This window comes from Hydra vulgaris, chromosome 10 (genome assembly GCF_038396675.1).
Source record: "Hydra vulgaris chromosome 10, alternate assembly HydraT2T_AEP".
Taxonomy (NCBI): domain Eukaryota; kingdom Metazoa; phylum Cnidaria; class Hydrozoa; order Anthoathecata; family Hydridae; genus Hydra; species Hydra vulgaris.
In genome coordinates, this window is record NC_088929.1 from 15841198 (window position 1) to 15865000 (window position 23803).

Sequence of the window (23803 nt, forward strand, 5' to 3'; positions counted from 1 at the left end):
AGGTACACTCTATGTCTTACTCTATTCTACCAGATGCCTTACTCTATTCTACTAGATGTCTTATTCTATTATACTAGATGTCTTACTCTATTCTACTAGATGAAAAAAAATCAAGTTATAAAGCAAACAGGTATGTTTTTAAGGTTGCATTGATTACTGTTGGTTATAATGTAATCATAAATTATACTATTAGCCTTATATAAACAACATAAAAAGTTTTAATACCATTTTCACTACCAGATTCATTTAAACTCAATACATTTGTTGACAACATTTGTTCTTGTTGCAGTTCTTTCTGTTTTCTTAAAGATTCAATCTCTATCTAAATTCAATGTAAAAAAATCGTTCAAATAAAAACAGTTGATGTAAAAAAAAACATTTTTTCAATGCAGAAGTAATTAGTCTGAGTTATGATGTGACAATGCTATTAATAACAAGCTAATAAAAGTCTAATGTAGCTTCATGACATCTTTTTGGAACATAAAACATAAAGTTAATTACCATTAAACAATGCTAAAAAGTAATTAAGTGAATATATTGCAGGAACTTCCTTAATAAAAAAACTTGATTACTTAATTTTTTTTTTCTTTCATTTATACATAATTAAAGTGTTTTTATAAACAACTACACAAACACAAACATACTTTAAAACTAATTCTTTGCTTTTTCAATACTCACATCATTTAGATTTTATTTTTTCAGTGCACACATCATTCAGGTTTTGTCTTTGCAATTGAAATATGATAACAATAATGCATAATCAATTACTTTTTAAAAAACTTTTTTTTAATGCTTTACTTATTTATTATTTATAACAAAATGTTAATTACACATAATAAAACATATTTTATTAAAATTCAATAAATAGAAATCAGCAACTATTAAATAATTGGTGAGGCTTATAAATATTTACTGCACTCTGTTTGATTTTTGTGGTAATTAAAACATTCAGAGTTAAAGTTAAAACCTTAATAAAAAAATATGTTGATGTTGATTTTAATCTTTTAACTATGAATATTAAAAAATGAATATCAAAATTTTATATAAATAAAATTTATTATTATAAATTTTATTTAAATAAAATTTATTTATTAGAGACTTTATCCTAAAGCATTAATATACTTTGCATTTATTGTTTTCAAAACATTTTTATATTAAATTTAATTTATTATGCAAAACTATGAAAAAAAAAACAACTTCAAACTGAAAAAATTTTTCTAATTTTAACATAAATTTTTTATCAAGTAATCATACATCATAAAAAAATACCCATGGCAAAAATATAAACTAACATAATTTTATTTTCAACTGTTTTTACTTTTTAAAGCTAAAATTTATTTTATGCTTATGTAATTATACTTTTATTTTATAACTGTTTTATTTTCTAAAGTTCTTAAATTTTGCATGGGTTTTATACAAGCAAGGAAGCATTCTTTAAAAAAAGATAAACATTACTTTTATGTATTCTTGATTTTTGGAAAAAAAATTTAAATCATTAATTTAAGTTAATGTAATTGATATTTAATCAATAGTTTTTATGCAAAGCAAAATAAATAATTTACAAGTGGCAAAGTATTCCATTATTTTTTGTAATAAAATTTTCTTTTATAAAATAATGCATGATTGAATGCTTATTGTTTTATCTTTAATAATTTGTTTCTAAATTCATCTTTGTTTTTTAAGAAACTGATGTACATATTAAAAAATAAAATAACATTATGTTACTAAACTTTACATAATTTTGTCATGATGTCATAAGTTCAGGTTTTTTACTTCAATGCTATGTGGAAAATCTAATATAAAAACTTAAGAGATAAGAGATATATAACCAGACAGTAAACTCCTTCCAAAGAACACTTCATATGTAAAAATTCCTTATTTAGAGATAATTGCTTTTTGACCTATGTCTTGGGCATTTTCATCTCAGAAGATTTTAGTAAACAAAGATGCATAAAAACAGAGAAAATATAGCTGCTTCCATGTAAAGTTCTCATATTTGTTTTCAATATACTTTGACAAAAAAATCTGAATCAAAACAAATAAACATTTAGAGCTTTAAAATTAAAGTAATAAATTCGTAATAAATTATCATATCTACCATAAATATTATCCTTGCCACTTTTTAAAAATTAAACACTGACCTTGAGTTCATTTAACTTTTCTTCTAACTTCACATTTTCAACAGAATTAAAACTAATTATTTCATTAGCACCTGATGCTGCGGAGGAAGCTTCATTTAATTCTGTAGTAAGATCCAATATCTGAAAAAAAGCAAAAATGTAAAATTTTAAAAAACTTGTGAAATGCAAATGATTAGGAAAAAATCCAAAAAATAAATAAGAAAAGAATATTACCTTTTTCTTTAAACGTGTGTTTTCGACTTCATAATTATTGTTTATTTCTTGTAAATGTTCAATTTTTGAATTTAGTTTAATTATTTGAGACTAAAAAAAAAATTTTAAAACTCTTTGTTTCCTTTGCTACTATTTTCTTTACTCCCTCTTATTTTGCATAATAAAAAACTTTGTATTAAAAATATTATACATTACAATACATTTTTTGTTTGAAGCTCCTCATCAGTTCGGTGAACCTGAAGCAAAGGCAAAACTTTAGTAAATAATCGCCACCAAGCCCAAGATCGGATACTCATATATTTACGAACATTCCTCTGTATGCATCGAATAGCAACATTTTGAAGCTATATAATACAGAAATAGTCACAACAGTATAAAAATAATTTTTTCTAAACCAATTAATAAAGAAATAAACTAGCTGCTTGATTTTTATTTATAAAATTTTATTGTACAAATTAAAATCCAAATAAAATATTACTAATGGCATCATATTAAATTAGCAGAAGCTTTAATACACAAATCTTTTTGGTTTGGACATTCATTTTCAATAATTTTTTATAAGTTTTTTTTCAGTAATCTTTTCTTTTTGAAAAAAAAAAATTCTTGTCTCTGGATTAAAGTTGGAATAACAAAAAGTAAAGTGAGCAGAATATATATCAGTGGTGTGCAGTCAGATTTTGGTTGGTTGCCCGCCGAGCAACTAAAGTAAAAATTTAGGTAATATAGGTCGCCCACAATTGTTCATTCATCAGTCACCACTTTTTTTAATTTTGCATTTGGTATAATTCTTGTACAGTTAAGTCATTTTTGCATATAGTGCTAAAGGTACACTAAAAAATGATTTTACAATTCAAAACAATTATTGTGAACTATTGATAAAACTTGCTCTTCTAATTTCAGAAAAAGTACATGTTGGCATTAATGACTTTTTTTTTACTTGCTTTAAGAACCACTTAAACAAATAACTTTTTTTAACACAATAAGGTCTTTATAAAAATGAAAAATAAATTCATAAATTTACAAATTCACTTCTAATTTTAAAATAATAAAACAAAAAATTAAATCTAAATATTGTTATCATTATTATCTATCACTAGCTCTCTGGAGCTGTAAAATATGGTTCTTGGTAAGTCTATTCCACACTGACCATTTCTATACATTTCCTTAGTTAAATAATTTTTTAGTTAGCAAAAAATAATTTTATAAAAATATATATAATCCTGCATGGTGGTCAAAAAGTTTCTTCCATAAACGGTTGTGTTAAATTGAATGCTAATAAATCAGACCAGAAAAGTTTAAAAAATTGAATAAAGTTTTTTTTAAATGATAGATTGCTTGCCCAAACCAAACCCTCAGTCAATGTAGTGGCACTTCCTTGCAGCAGGCTATAAGATAGTCGATGTGGCAGCACTCCCTTGTAGCAGTAGGATATAACTAGACATTGTCTACTTTTAAAAGTTATGAAAAAAAAATTATACAATTAATTTAAAAAAGTTTAAATGTTAAAATTAAGGAGATATTGCCGCAATGCAATTTTCAAGTAAAAGTAAAACTTTAAAATTTGATATATTTTTTAACATTAATTTGAAATTTACATAAGTTATTTAGTAAGATATTTGCACACACTTTTGTTCACATTTTCTTATAAAAAAAAGTGCTGCAACACTTTCTCGTTATTAACTCAGGTGTAATGGCTGTTCTGAATTCCGTGACAAACATGCACAAATGAGTGAAATGCAGCAGCATTAAATTTAATATTAATATATAACAGATCATAGTTCTATCATTATCATCTTCGCTATCATTTCTCTTCAAGTCTTCTACCTTTAGGAATGCCTGATTTATTTGTCCACAATGGATAGTTTTCAATTGCTTTTATTGGATTGTATGATTTTCTTTGCTTACCATCAATCTTGATACGTAATTGTATTGTTAGTAACTTATTACAGATTTATGTTCTTTGTTTTGACTTAATGTTTTTCATTGCACTGAAACTTCTTTCCTTGTCAGCCAAACTTATGGCACAATAAAAAAATCAATCTGTGAAAATAGAATATTAAGTTTAGAATCTGGATTGACATTTATTGATATGTCTACCTAAGGCAGTGGCGGATATGATTTTGAAATACAAATTCCCCATGTTTTAGTTACTTTTTTTAAGGATATCCACTCCAATAGGATATTTCTGTTTTGTTTATATTCAAGTTGTTGGCATAGCATTTTGTAGTCAATAAGGACTTCAATATTATTGTCTAATATGTTTTTATGTTTTTTTTTATTGTTTTCAGTAATGAAGAAGTCCTTATCTGCCTATTCAGTCATGTTTAGTAAATTGTTTGGGTTTGGCTCTGCAAACACATGTCATACATTCAAGCATTGCTTGTTGCAATACAAACTTGAGCTTTATATTTTATTACTTCCTTTGAATTTACAACTCTTGTCCAGAAAAAAGCGATCTAGATTTTTTTGAAATCTTTTTAAATTGACAACAGCATGGTTGAGTGAGGACTGAACCTTGTGCATTTACACATTTTTTTCTTGTGTTACCTGTAAATAAAAACGTAAACAATATTTTCAATATATTTTGAATATTTTATCAACATAACTGTTTAATTTATCAGAAAACAATTTATTAATAATCAAATTAACATTTTACTTTCAAAAAAAACATGAGTGTTTTTGTTAAATACTATATAGTATGTAATATACACTATATGCATATTAAATATTTAAATTAAAAATCATACAAAACTCTATTTAAAATGTGTTTGTCAAATAAAAAGCACTAAAATTATGCGCACAAAACTTTAATTAATTTGTACTTTTCAGTAAATTTCAGTGAATGATTAAACTTCTCGTTTACTGTATATCATTAAACAGTATTTAATAATGATAAAATATAAATAGTATAAAAGTATATATAGTATAAATATACATATAATAAAAATTTGAACTTATTAAATAATGAAATCTTTAATTAAAATCTTTTTCTTTAAAAATCTATTTGTGTGTCTGTGAAAAAATGATGTTGAAAAAACTTAAAGTGAGAGAGTAACAAAACAAGTTTACAGAATTTAAATTAATTTGTTTTTTTTATAGTAATTTTTAACAGAAAAAGTCATTAACTTTTAAAAACTTTTAAATAAATAATTCAATATGAGAGAGCGACAAAACAATTTTATAAGATTCAAAGTAATTTGTTCTTTTAAAATAAACTTCAACTAATGACAAACACTTTACTTTTATTATTAAATGTTAATCATTGTAATGTGAATAATACTTACAAAACATATATTATTTAAATTTTATCAATGTTATTTATTTATATAATGCAATGGTTTAAATTAATACCTTTGAAAAATTGTCATCGCTCTACACACATCAAGAATATAGATTGCTGTTGACATATTGGTCCTGCAAATTTTTTTTGAAGAACACAACCCTTGATTCAATAATAAACTTAATTGAAAACAAATAATCTGAACTGAAAAAAAAATTATTTATTTTTTTCAACTTTTTATAAGTTTATTTATAAAAATTTTAGAAGTCAAAAATAAATAATGCTCTCTAATATAATAAATCATACCTCTTAGATGGTAAAATAATTCATTTTTAGTTAATTTATACTGTTTAATCTTTCAATAATCATAGGATCGGAATTAATACAATTAATTTCATAATGGTGTAAAATCAACTAAACTGCAAATGATCAATAGTAATGAGTTTGAAAAAAGCGCAAAACAATTTATTAATTGCACAACTTCAATATTCTACGAATATACACAAATATAACGAATATACACGAATATAACGAATGTACACAAATATATACGAATATACACAAATATAACGAATATACACGAATATAACAAATATACACGAATATAACAAATATACACGAATATAACGAATGTATACCAATATACACGAATATAACGAATATACACGAATATAACAAATATACACGCTTTTACAGATGCTATCTACAGGCATTATTTATTCTATTTAATTCCTTAGCTTTGCATTAATGTGAATGTGTCAGACACCAATGTAGAATTTCTATTTGAAATATATAGTTATAAAGATATAAAAATAATTATACTTTTTAAATTACAAACTTTATCAACGAGACTTGCAAAATGTTATTGCAGCAATTTTATTATTGGTTTAAAAACTTATTTAATTTTATATACAAAAATTATACTGCAATAAAATATAATTAAAATTTTTTTATTACAACAAAATAAATAGTAGCTTAAAATACAATAATAAAGATATTAAAATATTTAACAAAAAGTTAACAACTTATAAAATGGTAACTATTATGTAAAAAGAGATATTTTATAATGGTTCAACTCAACAATAATGATATTTTATAATGGTTCAACAAAAAAACAAGATTTTTCCATTCAATGAACAAACTTTCCTTAATCTTAAGCTCAAGTTTACTGGAGGCAGAATCCAATATCGAGAAACAGTCATTATTATAATTATTAAAATAATTATTGTTAGCATGGAGATGTTTGTATATGTGTGAGTTTTTGAATCTCCTGTTCAATCATTTGTGTTTTAAGGTGGCAAGATGTTTTGCCTATATAACAGGAATTACAACCTGTTTATACAAATTTATAAACAAAAAATAATTACCAGATAAGAATTGTAGGTTAAAAACATAAAACAAATTTTGAAAGAGGTAAAAGTCAAATTAAAAGACATAGATTTACAATGTTTTTTAATGATAGATACCCTTTTTGGTGTAAACAGATATTACCAACATAAGAAAGTGCAAAATAGTTTTTCATGACTTTTTGGTTTTTGGATTCAGATTGATTAATAGAAATATTTTTTTAAACTTACCTTGAGTGAAAAAGAGATGAAACTTCAAAAAGAGGTATAAAGTTATAAAGGTATATGTTTCCTTATGAAAATATTAATGTTTTCATAATTGTTATTATAATTTATTATATCATTAACATGAAAATATTAACATTATCAATGTTATATTGATGACATTTTTACTGCATTCTCATCAGAAAATGATGCATGTCAGTTTCTTGACTATTTCAATAAAAGACATAACTCAGTATCTTTTACCATGGAAAAGGAATCTAAAATCTCTTTTTCAGACATTAATATACACAAAGTAAATAGCTTCTTATGTACTTCTATTTTGCATTAGGAAACGTATTCAGGCCTTCATACATCCTTTTGTAGTTTAATTTTTTTTTTTCACAAAAGGCAAATTTAATTAAATGCTTAATTATAAGAAATCTCAAATATATCTAACATAACAGTTACCATTTTATAAGTTGTTAACTTTTTGTTAAATATTTATTATTGTACTTTTTGCTATTGTTTATTTTGTCATAATAAAAAAATTTTAATTATATTTTATTACTGTAGAATATTTGTATATAAAATTAAATAAGTTTTTAAACCCAACTGAAGATGACTAGAAACTTGTTGAAACATATATTGCTTGTTTAGTTTTTTTTAAATATTGTTTTTATTAACAACTGGAGAAAATTAGTCTTATTTCTCAATTTTTTTAAATACCTTGTAATTTTTTATCTTGTGCTGAAAAGAAATTTTGGAAACAAAAAAACCCTTTGCCTTTTAGTCGACAGTAAAAAAAATACAAGAAATTGTAAAGATTTTTTTCTTTAACATTCACATTAACACACTCATAGGTATTAGGGCATTTTCCTCACATATAGTTAGCAATTTTCCCCCTTCCTTTCCCCCTTATACCCATCTGTTAGGTATATTTCAAAGCTCATCTTTACAAGGAGTTAATCAGGCAAAACATGTTTATAACTTATTAAAATATTAAGGTTATGAAGATTAGGTTATAGGCACCTGTTCTGATACACTAAAAGCAAAACTGGTAAAGATAATGGTGCTGTACACATTTTGTCTGATATTTTTAAGGTTCCTATTCTCTGGATTATGAGTAAAAGACGCATGTATAAAAGACATATTTATCACTATATGATCCCACTTAAGAGTCGTAAAGGGGGATTCAAAAATCATCAAACATTAACAAATTAAAGAAATGATGACTTAATACCTGTGAGGAGATTAATGAAGGAATTTTTTTGCACTTTTGTGTAATTTTTTAACTGGTAGTTCCAGTATTACTTTAACTTCTTAATTTTTCAAAAATCACAATACAACTATCACTTTATTATAAATCATTGAGACTTGCAAAACATGTTAACTATAAACATAAGTAGCTATGTACCAACAATCATATCAGTCAAACTGATGTCTTAGTTGAGAAAAATTATATATCATGTGATGCAGCGAAATTCTAATAAAATCTATAACTGAAACTATGTGTTAATATATAGTACAAATGGATCAAATTTAAATTAACTAAAAATTACTTTAAAAGATCTTTATGCGCAGAAAGATGCGATCTTTCACTCGCTATCAAATTTTAATGTTTTACTTTTCTATTAAATTTTAATGTCTTTTTTTTTCTATCAAACTTAAATGTTTTTTCAATTCAAGTAACTTTTATCGAATGAGTGCACATATATTTCAGATTGTTTTAAACCATTAATTCAATTTGATGCATAATGCAAGTCATATATCATATATTCATCAAGTAATATATTGCATACATTGCTTTAACTATTGTTATGGAAAAAGATTTTGAAACCATGGAAACATGACAGCAAAATTATTACTTAGACTATTATTAAAATTATTAAACAGAAAATTTATTAATGGCAGATTCAAATCTATATAATTCTGTTTGATATAGATTTTTTTGAATTCTTTTTTAGGCATTAAAAAATAAATAAATAATAATTATAATAATAATAATCACAAAAGTCAAACTATTATTATCCATCACAATGATCTAACAGTACAGGGTGACCACTTGAAGTAAGTTATATAATCCTGACAAAATGGTGACATATGGCGACAAACAATACATTTAGCTTAAGTATTTTACTTTTACAAAAATACTTTTCAATTTCAGGATCAAAGAGGCAATCATTACTAAAAAATTTCAGTTTATATTCATTGTTTTTATTTCTTAGATTTATTATTCTTTTGTTTACAAATTTGACAATATGTAATAAGTCAAAAAAGAAATCTCAAGATATTAGATTTGTAAAAATATTTAATAATTAAAAAAGAGTTAATTGTAAATTTGTTTACAACTAACTTTTTTATTTTAATTTAGTTTTTTTAATTTGCACTTGTTTTAAACTTGCACCTAATTAGGTAATTAAAAAAAAATAATAATATTAAACAATAACATTGTTATGCATTATAAATGAGAATAATATTTGCTAAAAATCATGTAATGTACATATGTACATTATGTAGATATATGTTCAATGTACATTATGTAGATATATGCACATATGTACATTATGATACATTATGTAGTTTTTGCTCAATGTAAAAAAGCTTATTTAGAAAAAAATTGTATTAAAATGAGAAAAATATTTGTTACAGTTTATCTAAAATGATGTAATGTACAGATACATTGTGTAGTTACCATTGAGCTTTGCTCAATGTAAAAAAGTTTATTTAGTAAATAGTATTAAAACTTTAACTTAACCCTGCCCATTCCTAGTAACTCTAACCTAATTTATCAGGGTTAGCAAAAACAAAACAAAAGTGAAATTCAAGTTGGCAAATCACAGATGATTCTATAGATTATTTGTGCTATATTTCACAAGGATTATATGTATGATATAGGATTATATGTATGATGTTGCAAAAAAGACAAAAAACACCTTATTACCAAATTTCTTTGATAATATGTCTCTATGTGTCAAATGTAATCGAATAACAACTTTTTTCACTCTAGTAATATTTATCAACATATAATTACTAACAGCAATACTCCTTGTTCCCACTAACAACTGTTTATAGTATTTTGAAGCAATAAAGTGGGTCAAACACTTAATAAACAATTATCACATAAAGTGGTTTGACACTTAAAGCCTGGCTTTTAAAGCCAGGATTTAAGTGTCAAAAAAAAATTACTTTATAAAGGCATGTTTATATTATTTGTCTTGTTTGAAAAGTTTATGCATATCATTAATGCAATTATAAACATCTGCAATTTTTTTGTAGGTAAATAATCACATAACCTAATATTTTGCTTATTTTTTTTGCTATGGGAAGGACTTCTGATACTTCTCCACGTAAGCTAGGAAAAATTTGTGGATTATAGAATATGTATGTAAGTTTCAAGTATATATACATAAGTATGTATACATAAGTATATATGCATAAGTATATAACATGTTTCAGTATAAAATGTATGCACAAGTATATATACACAAGTATATATACATAAGTATATAACATGTTTTAGTATAAAATAGTTAAGATTCTTATTTTAATTCTTATTTTAATTTAATATGTCAGCATCAATTTGTATGCAGAGACATTTAATCAAGGAAGTTGACAATCACATTGAAAATAAGGAAAATGAATCTGAACTTAGTGAAAGCATTCAATCAGATTGTGATGATGATGGCAATGAAAGTTGCTTTATAGCGATAAAGCAACTTTAAAGCAATTGATTCTGTGATTAATAAATTTTTTTTTAAGAAAAATTGTGATGGTTTTCAAAAGATCATATACTAAAAATGATGAATATTTTTCAAAAATACGTAAAAAATGACTTTAAAAAAACCTTCTTTTAATCAAAGATTGTAAAACAAGATAGAGCAGCTTATTATCAATGCTTGAAATATTTCATAAGTTGAAAAATTGCATAAAAAAGGCGCTTGTTGATATCAGTATTAATGATTCTATAAAAATATCAGATGTATGAGTATGAAGTTGTTTTAGAACTAGTGAACATGCTAATTCTAGTTAAAGCAGCAGTAAAAATAAAAGTAAACAAAAAAAACATAAGCACGAAGTAAAAATTAGACTTGGGAATACTTTTGCAATCTGCTAAGAAAAGAGCTTGCATAAGAAAAAGAACCACAAACCCTAGAACCAACAGAAAAATTCAAGATATGCACTTAGAGAACAGCAAATATCCAGTAAATCTGCTAATGTTGAGCAAATAAAAAGAAAGAAGGCATTGAGATAAATCAGTACAGAGATGCTTGGAGTAATTTGGGCTAACTTCTTGATAACCAATTCAAAAACCTAAGTTAACGCCAAATATGGTTAAAAAAATGCTTGAATGGACAAAAAATATAAAAACTTCACCAAGGAAAAATGCAATAGTTATCAAGTTCAAGGTTTGATTTTACTATTTTTTATTTTATGGGGTATTTTCAGGTTAGCTTTTCGGATAGATCAGTTTTCCAAATTATGATAGATAAATCAAGTTTTTTCAGAAGAGTGAGGGAAAAATTTCACCCAGACTGGATTGCACCAACAATCAAACACCTCGTGTCCATCATGGTGTGTTCTGTAATAAATTTCCAGAGCATTAAGCAACTTCAAATTGTGAAAGGCACTATGTGTCAAGATTAATACTGGCAAATTCTTCTAAATAAACTATCAACAAAACTTTTCCAGTGGTTCTCCAATGATGAAGAGTACATATTTATGCACAATAAAAACCTGTACCGGAGGCTAAGTCTGTAACTAACTATTCAAACCTAACAAATAGCATCTGAAATAACATCTGGGAGCTCTTGAAATGAAAAATGGCTTAAAAATGTGATTAATACAAAATAGAAAAGCTAATATATATGTGGAACCACAGTGAGGAGCTCCAAAAACAGTTAAAAACTGTATTTTGAGCATACCAAAACATTATCAAGCCATAAACATTATATTTCCTTCCTGACCAAGACCATTTATATTTTTAGGGTGGTTTTTATTTTTACCTACAGAATTTGATACAAGTCGAGGAGAAAAACATATTTTATAATAACAGTTTTATTATTTTATAAAAAAATTTTTTGTTTTTTGATATACAATTTATTCACATAAAAATTGTGAATAAATTGTATATCAAAAAGTTTTGATATACAATTTATTCACAATTTTTATGAAACTAATTTGCTATGAATTCTAGAACTATAAGAAATTTTGTTAATTTTTTTGCTTATGTTTATTCATTTTCACATTTTTTAGTTTTTAAAAATGTTTTTGCTATATTTGACATTTTTTCTCAATACTTATATGATAGGAAAATCAAAAAAAATAATTTCTATTAATTCATAAAATATATTATTTGATTAATAAATTTTGTAATGGCGGATTGATACCATGGTTTCTATTTAAAATGGTAATTTACAATACTTGATGCCTGTCAGAAACAGTTTCCTTTATATTGCCCAAATTTCAACATTAAGACAGATTACTAGAGAAAAGGGCAGACTACTTTGATGAGGGTAGTGAAATAAACCAAATACTTTATATTTGAACATTAGTATTAATGACTTTTTATTATTTATCATAAAAACTTGTTAAAAAATAACAAATATATTTTACAAATAAGTAGCAATAAGTTTTCTTGCTTTCATGTGCATTAATAAAAACAGCAAAGTTTAGCAAAAACATTTAAAAAGCAAACTTTAAAATTGTCCTTATTTATAGTTCAAACTATAAAGTATTTCCTGACTGACAAAAGTTGCAAATAAACTGCATGTCAAAAAATGATTTTGTTTTTATTATATTCTTATCTGCTTTCTTTCTTGACTTGTATTAATTTTGGCAGTGGAAATGCCAAAAAAAAACAGAACAAACTACTTCAAAACAGCAATACTCTTTCGAATATTGCTGTTTTATTGAAGTTTATTCTGTATTTGCTTTTATGTTTATTTTGCCACAAATTCATATAACGCTTAAATAAAAAAAATGTGGTCAAGTTGTTTAAAAAATTACTTTAAATGTGGACGAACAAAGAATGCAATCACAAGCACTTCCTGGGAAGGCTTGATATATAAATATACATTATATATCTATTTATTAAATATATATATATAATATGTATATATATACACTATTATATATATATATATATATATATATATATATATATATATATATATATATATATATATATATATATATATATATATATATATATATATATATATATATAATATGCATACACTATTATATACTATATATATGTATACACTATTATATATATATTACACATATATTTATTATATATATAATATGTTTACATATACACTATTAAATATATATATATATATTGTATTCTTCAATATAAACATTATAGGGCATGGGTTATTTAAATGTACACTTGTATTTGTATGAACTTTATACTAACTTTGAAATAAATAAATTATATATATATATATATATATATATATATATATATATATATATATATATATATATATATATATATATAATATTAAAAACAATAATACAAATTACAAATCAACTATTATATTGTGTATTTGTGTATATTCTATAAATAATCATTATATTATATTAATATAATACTTTAAAATAATTTTATTTATAAAATTTTATTTATGAAACTGTTAGTGTATTGTATATGTATGTTATATATTTATTTTATATTTTTCAAAAATGTAAATAGAAATCATAAACTATTAGCATATTTATATTTTTCAAAAATATATGAAAATAGAAAATATAGTAGTTATAATAATAACATTTAGAGTTTAAAAAAATAATTTTAAACTTACAACTAGCTTCTTGAATTTGATTCGTGCAAGAAAACCTTTGCAATGAGATTGGAATTCAGAAATAATTATACTTAAGTGATCATTGCGAGCATCTTCTAAACGAGTTAGACAACCAGCCCGAAAAAATATCTAAAAGGAAAAAAACATTTTATCAAATAATTGAAATGAAGTAGTAAAAAAAATATCTTTATTTATATAAAAAACATAAAAAACATTAAACTTGAAAAACAGAAAAGTTTAAAGCAAAAAAAAGAGAAGCACCTGACTTAGACCAAGTTTATAGCTTTTTTCATTTAAATCTAGCTTTGTTACCATTTTTAAAACAGCCTTGTAAAAAAATATAAAGCAATTTATCATAATAATCATCACCATTAAATAAAAAAAAAAAAGTTGGTTTAAAAAATTTTGGTTTAGAAATGTGGTTTTATAAATGACTTTGCATCTGTTAATGAAATTTCTATGACTATAAATAAGCGCTTAAATAAACACACAGAGTAGTTTTATATAAACACACAGAGTAGTTTTACTTCCCTATCTGGCTGCAAGATATTTAGTGAATAACTTAAGCGATAAAAAATAATTTATCAAATACTATTTTAAGTAGCTTAATACTTAAAATAGTATTTGATAAATTATTTAGAATACCATTTTGATTGTAGAAAAAAATATTTCTGGAAAGTTATTACAATTTATTGAAAATACTAACTTCATTTTTTAAGTATGTAAAAATCTGTGTGTCTTGTTGCTTTATTCATATGGTTGTTATGAGTCTCCTTTTAAAATGTGTTTCTTCATATTTTATTACATGTAAACAAAAAGGGATTTTCAATACAAAAGATGCATACTGGCATTAATTTTGTGTTATATTGTAGAGTACATACTAAAGCAAAAAATGGTTGAAGAAAACGAATCTTCAAAAATTGGCTGGTGTGACCCATTTGTTTGCAATGTCTCAAATATATTATCTATTTAACATTCAATAAAATGTGACTAAGTGAGTATTGGACAGCAATTGGGTAAGCAAGTACTAAATATAAAGACTTACTATAACTCTATCAAAATTATTTACAGTAAATTAAATAACTAGAAAATATATTCTCTAGATTGTACCTAAAAATTTTTATATAAAATTATAAAAACCTTGTAAACTTATCATACCTGCTTTTCATCCAGCACTACCCCAAAATCCTGGTCTTCTTTTTGAAGTAGAATACTAAATCGTTGCCTAAACTCAGGATAGGTTATATGTTCAGGATAACCTAAATTCAAATTTTTTTAACTTATAATAATTTTAAAAAATCATCACCATTACCATTCTAAAACCAAAAAAAGTTTTCATAAAACAAAAAGGACAAAAAATAAAAAACCACCAAAATCAAAAAAGAATAACAAATTATTTAAACTTATTTATTTAAAATTAGCAAAAAGTTAATGTTATGCATTTTGACACAAATCAGTTGATAAATTTAAACCACCTTTTAATATATTGAATAAAAGTGAGTTTTTAGGCCGAGTGTTAAACCTAGTTCAAATCTATATTAGTCTTCATATTTTTAAGCTGTGTTAAACCTAGTTTAAATCAATATTATTCACATTTTTAAGCTGTATTAAACCTAGTTTAAATTAATATTCTTCACATTTTTAAGCTGTGTTAAACCTAGTTTAAATCAATATTATTCACATTTTTTTAACCACTTTAATTTTATTTTAATTCCATTTAAATTGAACTTTAATTCAAATCAACACAAAGTCAATATATAACAGAAAAATATCAATTTTTTAATATAGAGTCTAATTATATGCCCCTGTAAATATATATTTACATTATATATACAATTAAATTTTTACAGGGGCATATAATTAGACTCTATATTAAAAAATTGATATTTTTCTGTTATATATTGACTTTGTGTTGATTTTTTTGAATTAAAATTCAATTTAAATGGAATTAAAATAAAATTAAAGTGGTTAAAAAAATGTGAATAATATTGATTTAAAATAGGTTTAACACAGCTTAAAAATATGAGGAATAATTTAGAAGTTAGACAATATGTCATGTGTGGAAATTGAGTACAGCTTTGCAAAATTTTCCTTGACTTTTTACTATCAACTATTGAGTTAATAAAAAATCATGTTATTGGGTTATAAATATATATTGCATTAATCTATACTGCTGATTGTGGATTAAATTAAGTTGTTTGCTTGCATTAACAGAATTTTATTATTAATTTAGACAAACAGTTTCCAAATTTTTTTGACCCCCACACTGTATGTAATTAAATCTCCTTTTAAATTTGTCATAAATATGTTCAACCATTGCATTGATTGAACCACCAATTGACGACCAATGCATGAGTCATCACGATTGAAAATAACACACAGCAGCGCCAGTTTGATGGCAAAACATTCTGCTCACAACTTGTCTGCTGTTCAAAACATAGCTTACTTGCCTAATACTGTTTATTCCGTATAATTGATGAAATTTCCATATAACTGATCTGCTTGAAGTTTGCACTCAATCAAAGTTGATACTAAAGTAAAAACACCAGAAAATGAAATTGAAGAGGAAGTTTATACAGAAACACAAATAAATGTGCAAATTTGCCTGAATATGAAACAATACTTTTTCCTATTGGGTACTTATGTAGCCAATGAGCAGTTTATTACTTTCAACTTTAGTGTCCGGAATGGTTATGACATCCCAGAAATTTTTTGTATAAAGCATAAAAAGAATTCAAACTGAAAAAGAGTTCATTCACAACGGGTAATTTAAAAACAGATGACTCTGTTGCAAAGGTAAATGAAACCATATTCTTTCTATTCTTATTCTAAATCAAACCATGGTTTAGTCTAGTCCTATTCTAAGTGAAACTACTGTCCAGTTTAGTTATTTGACCAATGAAATCACTTTTCATTGTAGTCCAAATGAAAATGAAGCTGTTACTCAGCCAAGTCTGACACCAAAGCTAATCTAAATGACAAGAAAGGAAGAAAAAAAAGATAAAGCTGCACCAAATAAAAAATATATATATATCAAAAAGCACATGAGAAAGAGATGCAAAAATTAACTAAAAAGTTTTATCCAGTTTAAAGTGACTAACCGATTAAACTCAAAAGCTGTTAGAAATTGATACCTATGCAGATAATCAAAAAATCTTAAAGTATCAGAAAGCTCATTCAATAGTACTACTAGTGAGTTGAAAATATATAATTACCAATATATTTACTCATTACCAATATATTTACTCATTACCAATATATTGACTTGTTACCAATATATTGACTCATTACCAATATACAATATACAAACTTAATAATTTAATACAAAAACTCTAAATAAAATGTAGCAATGATTATTAGCCATATATTGACCAATACACTGATAGTTACAACAAATAAACTTGTAGTTACAACAAATACACTGATAGTTACAACAAATACACTGGTAGTTACAACTTTGTGTAACAGCTTACAGTTATTCTTTATTTAAAAAATTGTTTTAGATAGTAATTAGTAGTCATTAAAGAATTTCTTAACTTATAATTTTTCTTTTAAGAAAAATTATTAGTTAAGAAATTCTTCAATGACTTCTAATAACTACCTAACCTGTTCGCAGCAAAATTCTCTAATGACTACTTAAAAATAATAAAAGTTAAAATAAGAAATTCTTAAAAAGAATTTCTTGACTTAACTTTTGTTATTTTTGTATTTCCTAGTTGAAAAGCCCGCTTGATTTAAAACATTAAATGAAATCTTAATGAAAATTCTCAATGAAAACTTTCTTGATGTACTATAATAAAAATTCTACCAAAAAAATAAGTTTCTAGTAGTTCCTAGTATTAGACCGTAAATTGCCTGAGGATAATACTTTTTAGTTTATAAGCTTTTTTTTATATGTCCATATTAAGTAAAACAAGCGCCTCATAAAGCTCTTTAAATTTTAGGACTAACTCCATTTGGGTTTGACTCCATTTTAGCTGTTAGATTAAAGCACCTTATCAGCTATCAATTAAAATAAAAAATAATTACCAAATAAAAAAATTATGGCTATTATTTAGGCATTTTGGACTTTAACTCTTTAATACTCTATTTAAATAAAAAATTAGCATTATAAAACTCAAATTTTACCAAATAAACAGACCTTGCCTATAAAGTCTCATGCTCTCTAAAAGTTGACAACTTCGTAATTGCTGCCGTAAAAAAGGAACATCAAATGTTTGAGCTTCTTTAACTTTGCCATCATCAAGATTATTATACGGATTTAAAACCCCAGCATTTTTTTCAGGTAGTAAGCAAAACACAAATGAGACACAAGAAACTTCAAGCAAGTCTAACAATTTATCCTAAAAAAAAAGTTATTAACAGTGTAACAATTTTTTTAATTAATTAAATTCAAAAAAAAAAAAACATTTCATATTTATACATTTAAAAACATATAGATTTTATGCTCTCTGATCTAGACTTTAGGTATTGTTAGTCTGATGTATGACAAACAGTTCTTTCTAAATACTTGCAATTTTATACAAGTACAACTTAGTTAAAAAAAATTAAAAAAAAGAAAAAGAAAAAAAGAAATATAAGTGCAAATTTATATATAAAAAAGCGATGTAAAATGAAGTAATGTGTCATTAAAGTCACTATATCAAGTGATATGCCAATAATATCACTTGATATAGTGAAATAATTGGCATAAGAAGGACTGGAAAAGAAATACTATAGAAATTCACAGATGAAATTAAATTCAAAAAGATGATGATGTTGTGTGTCAATAAATTCACAAAGATGATGTAGTGTGTCAATAAATTCAAAAAGATGTTATATATCAATAAATTCACCAAGATGATGTTGTGTGTTATAAATTCACAAAAATGATGATGTAGTGTGTCAATAAACTCACTTAATGCTGTTTCAATTCTATCAGTACAATCTGATTAAATCTGATAAACTTTTTAGACTTGCCTAACCCTAACCCCATAAAAACCAAAAAAAAAGGTGAGTGCTAGCCTCATAAGCGTGAAATTCCAAGTGAGATCTCCACCATGTCCCTGATAGTCAGCGCTAAACTTGTTTCTCCATACAGCAGCTTTGTTTGTCAAGGTTTGTGTTTCAGAGTTAATAAAGTTGAGATAGGGTTGTAATTATGAGCATAATAATAGTTGGAATATTCAAATAAAGAGCATATCAAATCTAAGAATAAAGTTTCTTGATCGTTATGATTATAAAAATAATGATTTTACCATCGGCTGCCCATTTTATTAAGCCCTGTACAAAACTTTAATCAATTAAGAAAGAATTATTTACCATTACAGCCTTTAAAAACCAATGTCACAAAAGCAATACAAAAAAGGATAGAAAGTCCATACAAAAAAAAGATGGAGTGATGATGATCAAGACTCAAACTAAGATATCTGGAAATGGTCTTTATATTTTTAGTTTCTTAAAAACTGTTATTTCTTTTTTTATCACTTAACGCAATAGTTGTTATTCAATAAAAAATATTGATCTTGAATATTTATATTAATCTTAAATATTTATGTTGATTTTGAAATTATGATATAAAATCTCATTATAAAACCATATTATTATTATTACTTTGATTTTTATATAAAAATCGATTTTAATGTTTCATACAATTCTGGGGTTTGTTATCCTGAGCTATATTTTCAATCCCAGGATTTCGGGATTACATTTATCTGATCCTGGGATTTTAAAATACCTGTTTTTGAAAGATTTTAACATATTATTTAATTAAAATTTTGATAAAACTATTAATACATGTTTAGAAAAAACTATTTATTGAATTACAAAGAAATTCTTTAGTTTTTCAATATTATACATACTTAATTATTAAATTATAAAGAATTTGCTTTTATAGATATAATACACATATGTAATTTTTTTTTATTATTTTTAAATATGTTTTGAGGAAGCAGAGTACATCCAAAATTTCATCGCCTAGACGACTTCTTATTTTTGTTGCAAACTGTCCGCAAAAAAAGCATTCAGATTCTACACTGGCAGGCTTAAAAAATTATATGTTTTTTGCAAAAAATCACCGCATGCTCCTCCATTTTCAAACAACAACATTTCCTTTTGAATTGTCATTGATAGCGTCTCATCAAATTGGTATGCAAGGCGAATATGCTTTTTTTATAGCTTTATGAATTTCGTCTGTTATTCTTTTGCTCTTTTCAATAGCAAAAAAATTGATTCAGATGGAGAGTCAGAAGAATCATAAACAACTTCGATCAATATTTGCCTTATTTGAAACAGAAAGTTTAAATTCAGATTCAGACTCATAAGCTGTTAATGATGTAGCTGGATTTATAGCGTCTAGTCTTTCGAGTAACTCAACATTGCAACATTTTATTGTTACTAGCTTTATTTCAGATTCAGACTGAACGTTGGTCCTACCATTGTGCATATACTGAAAGGATCCCACTTACATGGGTACGCCTTTGTTGTATTCGAATAACAAGAGATAAATGCATCTTTTGACTTATAACGTTGTTAAGTTTTTTAAGATAAAAGTTATGGCAACATCGGCTGTAAACAAATTAGCATACCGACGGCAAAGGTCTTAACTGTTGCTTTTATTTGGACTAGCGCATTAATGATAGCAGATACAGTTTTAATCTCATTATTAGATATAGCCAAAGATTCACCTTATACAGCTTATACAGGCTTAGTTCAGTTTCCATAACACATTCAGTATTAACTAAACATTATAAGATGTCAACAGATCATTGGTCATTGTTTGTTCCCAACAAACAAATCAAGGTGATTTGAAATCAATGGAATTAGTGTTTGAATTTATTATATGCAATTAATATCAATACAATAAAAGAAAATTTACCATTTGTAATTTTAGTTGTAAAATCGTGGAGTTTTTAACAGAAGTAGCTATTTGATTTGTAAGATGTCTTCGATTAGCAAAACTTCCTACAGATGATAGCTGGGTGACACCACTTATATGTCCTGCGTATAATTCAGTAACATGTGTTCTACAAAAATAAAGTTTATTATAAAACTTTTATATAAGTTTTAAACAGAATTGTTATATCTATTAATCAATGCTAAACAACTTGATAAATAACAATGAAAAATAACTTTGCTTTGCAATTCTCAACCTGCACAAAAATTCTTTTGCATTTTTGCATCCAAGCAGAATTATAAATACTGTGACACAATCTAAAACATTGGAATTGTCTAAATTATAAGTCAATAAACTTGAAAGTATTTTAGAAAATGTTTGAAACATTTTAAATTATTTTATAAGGTTGGTTACAAACAGTGGCTGCAGACTACAGGTTGAGAATTGCTGATTAAGACCAATAGCTTTCTTACTTTGAAGAATCATTCAGTGCACCATATGCCAATTTAACAGAAGAATGTTCCCTAACTCTTTTAAAACATACAATATTGTATTTTACTTGAATGGTATTTTGGTAATGCAGAACTACAAAAGATTCTGTAGGTAATTGTGTAGTAACAACACCTATCAAAAGATTTCAATTACTATGTAAAATAAATGTAGAAAAAAAAAAGAGAAAGTTGTGGAACAAAAAAAAAAAAGACTGTGGAACTTACTTTCGTAGAATGAACTGCGCAAGTTTTTAGCAATGGTTGGTTCACCAACATTTGATAAAACTCCTTCTTTAAGAAACAATTTCTCATCATATATACTGTTTTTTGAAGATATGTGATCCTTCAGATTAATAGAATTGAGAAAATTTAAATACATTTAACTTAAATTAATACAATTAAGTATCATTTAAAATAAACTTTTTAAATTGTTGATTTTATGGCAAATATTTAATGTGAAAAGGAACTACATTGATCAAAAATAAACTAAAGCATACAAAAAAAGGGGACTAGTAACTTATAAAGCAACCAGTTTTTTTATTGGATATTTTATCAAGGAGTTTTAAGATAAGTAATTATCTGATTGTTATACTCAACAATACTGTATTAGTTAAAGAATTAATTTTCTGGAGTTTTTATACTTCATACATTATGGTAGATAGCCTTTGCACTGATATACTTATGATGTAATTATTTCTGCTTCTTAGTTTGGTTTTATTTTTACTTTAGTTTCACTTATCAAAAACAGTGTTTAAATATTAGCATATCAATATTTTAAAATCATATCTAATATATTGTAAAAAGCAGATATCATTAATACCAAATTTAATTTTAAAAGTCCTTAAGGTATATAGTTATTTATTTAAAAAAATTTAAAACAAATCTGATATTGATACAAGACATATACTATATTCAAAATGTTGAAATTCATGAGCTTTTTATCTCAAATATATATAACAAATACATATTTTTGCAAACATCTAGCTTAATAACTTCTCAGTTATTAAGCTAGATGCTCTCCTCATTCTTTATCCCTATCAATAATTAAACAAATAAAAATTACCGATGCCAGTTTCTCAAGAGCAGAAATAGTAACAATGGGTGAAATAATGCTATTTATTTCAAAACTACAATCAATGTTTTCCTAAAATAAACAAATCCAAAACATTTAATATAAATCCTTTTGTAAAACTATGGAAGTTTTTGTTTAAACAAAACAACAACAAAAATATTACTCTGTTATATCTTTCAACTTGCTGTGCAAATCTATTTCTATAACTAAACCACTGTAATTTTTCACAACAGTAATTTATACAAAAATCCATAAAATTTGATGATTTTCCTACCAACGATTGATCTTGTAAACCTGGCATATCTAAAATGTTAATTTTTGACACAACTCGATTATATGTGTTAAGCGCACGGTTAATCATTCGAAATAAAGCATTAAATGATTCAACATACAGCCCGTAACAAAAAGCCTCAAGTGCATAAAGCAAAGTATCATATGTTGAATTATCTGAAAAAGATGTTGAACCGCTAAGAGAAGCAAAATTATCAGCACCACTGTTTCTTTCTACAAAAGAGGGGTGTCGTTGCATTGGTAGTATAAATATTATTTTTTCAAGATTCTCCACTGTTGTTCCAAGTACCGAAGCAGCACGCGATGCAGATGCACTATCCGAAAAATAGAAATTTGTATCGGAAACTAAAAGTAATAAAAAAGTTATAAAATTTAATTAGCAAGTTAAAAGATTAAAGTAAAAATTAAAATAAAAACAATTTGTTTAAAAAAAAAAAGATAACAAAACTACAAATATATATTTAAATAAGATTGAATTTACTAGCTATATTAGATTTTAAAATTTAATAAGTCTTAGGTTGAGTTGTATTTTACTTACGTAAACAAAAATAGCAAAAAACACTGTAAAATTAAATATCGCATTGACAAAGTTAAAATTTAAATTTAAAATTTAATTTAAAATTAAATATTGCTTTAAAAAGTATGTAATTACACAATGATTAAAAAAAGCAAAAAAAATATTTATTCATTGATATTCAAAGCTCATGCACTCATTTTTACTGCTGAGGCTTTATATGGCCTTATATATATATATATATATATATATATATATATATATATATATATATATATATATATATATATATATATATATATATATATATATATATATATATATATAAGTTTAATTTTGCTGTGAGCATATATTCAGCAAGAGTGCTCGATGAATGATATCAGAGCTATATAATTGATTTTTTGACGAGATTAAATAAAAATAACTACATAATTTTTACTACTAAAAGTTTCATGCGTTTAGCAATCATCAGGTAAAAACACATTGTTTTATTTCGTTAAAAAATATACTCAATAAATATCGTGGCGTTTAAAAACAATTATAAAACTATAACCATTTGCGAGCATGG

General features: G+C 24.7%; 1 protein-coding gene across 2 annotated transcripts in view; it reads right to left on the bottom strand.

Moving 5' to 3' along the window:
• The window catches only part of LOC101236736 (unconventional myosin-XVIIIa), a 73874-nt gene that overhangs the window by 15407 nt on the left and 34664 nt on the right, over positions 1-23803 (bottom strand). For both annotated transcript variants that reach the window (XM_065807355.1, XM_065807356.1), the window contains 13 exons: positions 22594-23066; positions 22422-22502; positions 21584-21701; positions 21341-21491; positions 20850-20997; positions 18135-18336; positions 15152-15252; positions 14255-14320; positions 13994-14122; positions 2555-2698; positions 2355-2444; positions 2142-2261; positions 226-322 (listed from right to left, as the gene is read on the bottom strand). In XM_065807355.1, the coding sequence (XP_065663427.1) occupies positions 226-322; positions 2142-2261; positions 2355-2444; positions 2555-2698; positions 13994-14122; positions 14255-14320; positions 15152-15252; positions 18135-18336; positions 20850-20997; positions 21341-21491; positions 21584-21701; positions 22422-22502; positions 22594-23066 (1920 nt within the window). The remainder of the gene's footprint in view (positions 1-225; positions 323-2141; positions 2262-2354; positions 2445-2554; positions 2699-13993; positions 14123-14254; positions 14321-15151; positions 15253-18134; positions 18337-20849; positions 20998-21340; positions 21492-21583; positions 21702-22421; positions 22503-22593; positions 23067-23803) is intronic.